The sequence below is a fragment of the Rutidosis leptorrhynchoides genome, chromosome 1 (assembly GCF_046630445.1).
Source record: "Rutidosis leptorrhynchoides isolate AG116_Rl617_1_P2 chromosome 1, CSIRO_AGI_Rlap_v1, whole genome shotgun sequence".
In the NCBI taxonomy this organism is placed as follows: Eukaryota; Viridiplantae; Streptophyta; class Magnoliopsida; order Asterales; family Asteraceae; genus Rutidosis; species Rutidosis leptorrhynchoides.
The window spans coordinates 663930319-663938169 of NC_092333.1; the positions used below are offsets into that span (position 1 = coordinate 663930319).

General features: G+C 33.7%; 2 protein-coding genes across 2 annotated transcripts; both read left to right on the plus strand.

Annotated features, from left to right (window-relative positions):
• The first annotated feature begins 525 nt into the window (after positions 1–525).
• LOC139850642 (secreted RxLR effector protein 161-like) lies at positions 526–1158 on the plus strand. The gene has a single exon (XM_071840197.1). It carries the CDS (start codon positions 526–528, stop codon positions 1156–1158), a length of 633 nt encoding a protein of 210 aa, XP_071696298.1.
• A 1930-nt stretch (positions 1159–3088) lies between these two features.
• On the plus strand, positions 3089–6475 carry LOC139885884 (F-box protein At-B-like). The gene is made up of 4 exons (XM_071869640.1): positions 3089–3317; positions 3438–3643; positions 4261–4354; positions 4882–6475. The coding sequence occupies exons 1-4, from the start codon at positions 3093–3095 to the stop codon at positions 6229–6231; spliced, it is 1875 nt and encodes a 624-aa protein (XP_071725741.1). The 5' UTR covers positions 3089–3092; the 3' UTR covers positions 6232–6475.
• Positions 6476–7851: the final 1376 nt, after the last annotated feature.

The window sequence follows — 7851 nt, forward strand, 5'->3', positions numbered from 1 at the left end:
ACTTTTATCTCTATGTATGGGATGTGTATTGAAATATAAAATCTTGTGGTCTATTATTATGATTTGATATATATAGGTTAAACCTATAACTCACCAACATTTTTGTTGACGTTTTAAGCATGTTTATTCTCAGGTGATTATTAAGAGCTTCCGCTGTCGCATACTTAAATAAGGACGAGATTTGGAGTCCATGCTTGTATGATATTGTGTAAAAACTGCATTCAAGAAACTTATTTTGTTGTAACATATTTGTATTGTAAACCATTATGTAATGGTCGTGTGTAAACAGGATATTTTAGATTATCATTATTTGATAATCTACGTAAAGCTTTTTAAACCTTTATTGATGAAATAAAGGTTATGGTTTGTTTTAAAATGAATGCAGTCTTTGAAAAACGTCTCATATAGAGGTCAAAACCTCGCAACGAAATCAATTAATATGGAACGTTTTTAATCAATAAGAACGGGACATTTCATGTATCACAGCTTGAATACTCTCGAGCAATTGGATGCTTGATGTATGCTATGACAAGCACACGCCCTGATATTGCTTTCATAGTGGGAAAACTTAGTAGGTTTACTAGTAATCCAAATGCTACTCACTGGCGTGCTGTGGTTAGGGTATTCAAGTATTTGAAGGGTACTATGGATTATGGTATCACTTATACTGGGTTCCCTTCAGTTTTAGAAGGATATTCGGATGCAAGTTGGATAACCAACGTCGAAGATCATTCATCTACGACTGGTTGGATATTCCTACTTGGAGGAGGTGCTATTTCATGGGCTTCTAAGAAGCAAACATGCATTACAAATTTAACCATGGAGTCTGAATTTGTAGCTTTAGCTGCAGCTGGTAAGGAAGCTGATTGGTTAAGGAATCTAATTCATGAAATTCCTTTGTGGCCGAAGCCAATATCTTCTATTTCCATCCGTTGTGACAGTGAAGCTACTTTGGCTAAGGCTTATAGCCAAATGTACAATGGAAAGTCTAGACACTTAGGTGTTAGACACAGTATGGTTCGCGAGCTGATTTCACATGGAGTGATATCCGTAAGTTTCGTTAGATCACAACAAAATTTAGCGGGTCACTTGACTAAAGCATTAGCCCGAGACTTAGTGCACAAGTCGGCTATTGGAGTGGGATTGAAGTCCACATAAATCTTCCAAAGTGAGACGCCCAATTCCCTTCTAGTACAACGCTAGAAGCTGAATTCAATGAGGTAAGCTTACTTTCTGAAGATTGAAACACATAAAATTCTGATCCCAAAGTATGTGTTTAGACCTGCAAGTTGAGTTAGGTTGAAGTTATTCTTCTTAATAGTTCTTTTGAAAAATTGCATATGCAGGTGCAAGATGTAAAAGGACTACCTATGTGAGCATGAAGTTTTGCCGCTTCAATGGAGCCTTGGACTTAGCTGCCAATATGTTCACTGAAGGATTGGGACACATGGCTTATAATAGTGTCAAGATTGTTTTAGGGATATGTAGAAACTGATGTGTATAATATTTTATAGTTTTCATACGAGTGGAAGGGTTCAATTTCTGAAACACCCTGATACTCGAATTCTCGTAAATATTATACTAAGTGGAAATTCAATTTCTGAAACATTTTCATTTATGCATTAGTTTGTTCTGTTTGTTTAGTTATTTTAGTAAATCAAGGATTACACTAAAATGGGGGGATTTGTTGGTGATTTTAGTGTCATCCAACGTACATTTTAGTTATTTTGCTTATAATGATGCATATACGATTTAGTTATTTTGCATACATAAAATAAACAGTCTTCAATATTGAACAAACAGACCTTTGTATCACATATTCTTTACTGGCATGATCCGCAGATCTTTAAACAAAAATATCTTAAAAAAATAAAAAACACATTAATTTCTCCGTCTACAAACCTCTCTTAGACTTAACCTCACTAAATCTCTCTGGAAGTTTATATGCTAATATATTTTTTCATATTTTATATAGTTTTTCTAAACATAGCCTTAAGGGCTATGCTTAAGAAAATAATTTGAGCATAATTGGTGGTACGTTGTAGTTAGTGGAGTGGTTAATAGGAAGTTATTATAGCGGTTATTTACAGGTTACAACAAAATAAAGCATGTCCTAAAAGCTTAAGGATAGCCCTTAGGGCTATATTTAGAAAAACTCTATTTTATATTTAGACACGTTTTACAAAAAGTATTCACAAAATGAATTAATAAGTCAATTTGATTTGTACAATATTTATTTTTGACATCAGTCAGTGAAAAACATATTGTAAATTTCATATTTCTCTTATTTTTACTACGTATTATGTTTTTCCGTGACTTTCAAAACTATAAAAGCATTCACAAAATGAGTCGATAGGTCTAGAGAATCTTTCAAATATATGAAGAAATCTTCATTTATTGGTTTGCAATGGATCCGAAATGGAAATACTCGTTTGCTTCATTTAGGAGATAGGAGATGATATCTAATTGGATAAACGACGACTTACTATTTGTAAAGTTCGTAAGGTTGGATGACAGATCAATTATAATACAAAATAATTATATTTTTTGTTACTTTTGATGTTATTGACACATGATTAATTTTCTTTCTAATACTTCTTTTCAAATCGAAAAAATTTGAATTTTTTTTTCTGTTCTCTTCACATAATATCTCTCTGTAAAAACTCAAGAACAAAGAGTTAGGCCGCACTTGTGTTTTGACTAGGGTATAATCGAACCATTGTGAAAATCAATAGGTGTTTTGGTTTTTGTGTTCATATCAAACGGTTTAAAAAACTTATCAAAACAAACTTTATGATTCGGATACGAAACCACTAACTAAAATTTTGGTTTATCATAAAGCTAAGCTAATAGTAGAACCAAATGTCTTATGACCTAGCAGTACCAAAAGAAAATCATCAACCTCAAGTTGTGAATTTGAGTCCACTATTTTTGTTGTTTAAGTAAAAAAAATTAATTAATAATCCCTATTAAACTTTAAAATAAAATGGGTCGTATGTTGATAAGTTGTAAAGTAAAAGGACTAAAAAGAAACTATCATCAAAAGCTACCGAGAATATAGGTTTTGAAAGACGGTGGCCATTACGGCCGTCATGGCTCAAAAGCGAAGCTGTTCAGCCACCGTTTCCGCCTCCGTAGGCGGCGATAGCTTGCTGGAGAGGTTACCGGAAACTCTTCTAAATGAAATATTAATAAAATTATCGGAAGAATCACCGGAGACGATTTTACTAACGCTTTGTTCAGTGGCATGCGTTTCACGATCACTTCATTCCGCCGTCAACAAAACGTTATCCTCTTTCTCATCCATCGATCTCTCTGTAAGTGTTCACATATTAATTTTAGTTCACATTTACTATTGTATTGTATTAATCAATTTAATTGTGTGATTCGTTACATTCTAAACCCTAAAAAACCTAAATATTTGCTACTGGAATTAGGCATTTTCACTCGATGCAGAAACATTTGACGGAATTAAAAGAAGGTTTGGAGTGATCAAGAATCTTACATTAGATTGCTTTCGTCTGAATGATGCTTCAATAGCTAGTTTATTAGGGCCGCATGTTGAAGAATTAAACTTGTTGAAATGCTCTGCATTATCTTACGAATTTCTTAAGAGCATTGCATTTACTTGTCCAAATTTAAGGTACACAATAATCAACCTTATGTATCAAGCCATTATCTTCTGTATGTGAAATGTGAAATAGATGAATATGATGTTGTTAGATAGGTAAGTTTAGCCGTTTAGGTGACAAACAGATCAAAACTTGGTCATTTTCAATGAATTAGCTTACACTAATTCTGAAAATACTTCTTACGGAGTATTTGTTTTGATTAGAATGAATTTGTTTTGTTAGATACGGAGTATAAAGTTTTGGAAGTTTTTAATCATGCAATTAAATAAGTTGTCACTGCACATCTTTAAACAGAAAAGGAATTTATTTACATTTCAAATCGCGTTCTTCTATTTATAGCCTTGTAGGAAATCTTTAGTGACTAAAATATCCACAAAAGTTTAACTGAATCTAAAGTATGGCTAGAGAGAAATTGTAGTAAGGAAGAAGATGGTAACATGATGAATAATGGCGAATTCAGATATCCGTCCGTGTGTTATTTCTAAGCAGATTTAATCGAAAGACTTAGTTTTGTGGTGTTTGTAATCTAAGCTTAGATGTGTGACAACACCACATTCGCTTTTCCTTTATTAAATATGTTAGATGATTTTGAGGGATAGTATTATGGTATTTCTATAATTGTGTACAGGGTGCTCACTCTCGAGTTTTCCGCCTTTCTGCACAAGCCTGGATTATTCAATTTGCAATTTAGAGAGACTCTTAGAAATTGTCGTTATTTGGAGGTAATTGTGAATCTATACATTTATTTCTAATAATATATATTTTATAATACTCCATCTTAGAATATGTGTTTCCTCTATTTGGATAATTTTACTTTTATTTTGTCAATTTTTTGCAGTATAAAACCTGATTTTCTTTATTAGGTAACATGTAACCTGCTCACATGGTATTCGGTCTATATGTTCTTTATTTGTTGCATTTTCTGTTAAACCTTAAGTAACTTACCGTTTCGTTGTTTTAAATTGTTATTTGTCATTACTCGGTTGGGGTACCTTTTTGTTTGTCAACTCTGGCTCCATGGGCATAACTGAATCGTAGTAAGCACTTGTAGATTATCAGGTCACAATTATTATTTTTTTGTTAAAGCAATCTTGGTATCAGAATACACAAATTGGGGTCTTAGAATAGTCGTTACCTAAAATGAAGCTACACGCATAAAGTGTTACCTTAAAATGCAATTTATCTATCTATCTATCACTTACCATAACTGATTGTTTTTTTTTTTTTTTTTTTTTTTTAACATTTACAGTCCCTTGGAATCAAAGTCCGTGCAGGGGATAACAATGATTATCACTATGACCATATATTATGCGGTATCTACATGTTGCCCCAAAGTATCAAGTTTCTAAAGGTTGAGCCAGCCTCTGCACTGAATGCTAATGTTTGCTTCAGGACGCATGCCTACACCAATACAGATGTCCCAATTTCTCTTACGAATTTGGGACGAACGTTATCTCGAATATCGCTAGTTCTAGATATCATTACCAATGAATTTCTTTGCACTATTGTAAACGGTCTTCCTCTGTTGACTGAGTTGGATCTTAAAGACCGACCCACCTCTGAATTCTCTCCTGACGACCTATCTGACGTAGGGGTTCAGTTAATAGCTGGTTGTAAGCATCTTACATGCCTCTCGCTTATACGAAGTCGACAACATATTGTTACCTCATTTAAAAGTACAACCGACATGGGCATGTTTCTGCTTGCAGAGGGCTGCAAAAAACTGGAGTCCGTTCGGCTTGGTGGGTTCAGTAAAGTTAGTGATGCGGGCTACACATCAATTCTCAATTCATGTTTGGCTTTGAAATATCTGGAAATTAGAAATGGTGTTCTTTTGACTGACTTAACGTTCCAAGATGTGAGTAAGGTTCCTAGGTCCCTTACAGAAGTGAAATTGATATCATGCAGTTTTATAACTAGTGAAGCAGTTTGTGAATTGGCAACATGTAGCTCATTACAGGTTCTTGATTTGCTTGGTTGTAGAAGTGTATCAGATCCCTGTCTTAGAAACATTTCATGTCTTAAATACTTGACTCATTTAAACTTCGGGGGTGCAGATATAACAGATGCTGGTATGGCAGTTTTAGGTAAATCGAGTGCTCAAATTTCATATATATCCCTACGAGGATGTAAAAGGGTAACAGATAAAGGAATAGCATTACTGTTAGGCAGTGAAGGAAAAATTAGTAAGGTTTTGTCGTCGCTTGATCTCGGTCATATGCCTGGAATTTCAGATGATGCAATTACCACCATCGCTAGTGTTTGTGTAGGGCTTACAGAACTATGCATCAGGAGTTGTTTTCATGTTACCGATGCATCCGTGAAGGTTTTGGCGTTAAAGAAAAGATCTGATGGTGATAGTAAATTTCTGCGTAGGCTTGATATTTACAATTGCATTGCATTGTCTACCGAATCCTTTGAGTATTTGAAAAAGCCTTTGTTTTGTGGTTTGCAATGGATTGGAATTGGGCGTACTCGTTTGAGTAGAGTAGGAGATGGTGGGTTAGCTGAAATTTACAGTGAAAGGAGATGGCTAACTATTTGCAGTGATGGTTGTGAGTTAGGATGCCATGATGGATGGCAGTTTCACAAGTTCTGATGCTCATTTTATCTATTATGTGATGTGATATCTGCTAGTCTGACGTTGCCTAGTGCATTGTATTTAGACCTTTTATCCGGTTACTTTAAATGTGTTACTAAAGAGCTCTGAATTAAAACCGTTCATAAGGATATTAGGACGCTTATTTTTAAACCCATGGTGATTTACATGTATCAAAAATAGTATGAAGACTGCAAACTATATATATTGTGTTAAAGCCTATATAGTGTTAATAAATGAAGATGAGAACATAACATGACCATAAGTGCAGAATAGATATTATATACCTATATCTAAAAGATATATTATATACCTATATCTAAAAGTTAAAGTGGAAATGAATAGTCCTATTCAATTTTCACTTTCTGCAAACTTAACCCTTAACTTTCATTAAAATACAAATCGAACCTCCCACTTTATACGTATATTTTTTTTCAGAATTCACAAGCTTAACCCCTAACTTTTATTAAAATACAAATCGAACTCCCACTTTACTAACTTTTTTTTTTACTAATATTCAATTTTCGCAAACTTAACCCCCTAACTTTTATTAAAATACAAATCGAACCCCCACTTTATACGTAAAGTTTTTCAAATTTCACAAACTTAACCCACTAACTTTTATTAAAATACAAATCGAACCCCCACTTTACTAACTTTTTTTTTTTTAAATAAAACCCGAACGCTAAAAGAAGCAACTTTCACAAAATGAACAACCCTTCAATGTTATGTCAAAAAAAATTCTTTTTTACAAAATAGATCAAGACTTTTTTTTTTAACTCGCATTCAAAACGGAGCCCCCGGCGCGAATCGAGGACTACACAACTAGTTCATATTTCATATGTGATATAAAAACGTTCACAAAATGATATAAAAGATTAAAGAAGCAAATTTTCATCATTATATTATATTTCTATTGAAAAGATAAATAATTACAATCTTTTCATTAGGATCAATATAAGATAAACTAAGGGTGTGTCTAGTCTATAGATTACATAGAAATCTGTTGGAGTTTAAATCGAATTTCATTTTATTCTTCTGCTTGGTTGTATAACAAGAATTTCATCACCTTATGTGTTTTATTGATAACCGGAATTTCATCACCATCTAATCGTCGCTTTTGTCCTTTTGCCACCACAAAGATAACTTTTGAAAGCATTTGTTATTTGGTATCGAGAAACTTTGATTTTCCTTCAGGTTCGTTCTCATCGTCTAGTTTCAACAACACATACTGTATCCTTTGTATCTCTAACTGCAACCGACCGATCTTTTCTAATACCCTTTTCGCTTGTTCTTTGATCGGTAGATTAATTATGCCAAAAATGGTTGTTTTATGACATGGATTTGTGTGGTTTTATGGTGAAAACAAATTACTTCCAGTTGGTTTTATGTATTTCAGGAGAACAAGTGGTGTACACGCAAAGAGCAAAAAAGGTGATGAATCGCGATTTTTCAGAAGAAGCCGTGTTTTCACACCTGATTAACCATGAAAACACGGTGGAGTGGAAGTCTTGAGACAGACCATTAAGGCTGTGTTTATACGGCAAAGTTACACGCGAAACTGAAGCGGACGTGAAAACATGCCACAATTTACGTGTTTTCACGGTGGTTATTTTTTTG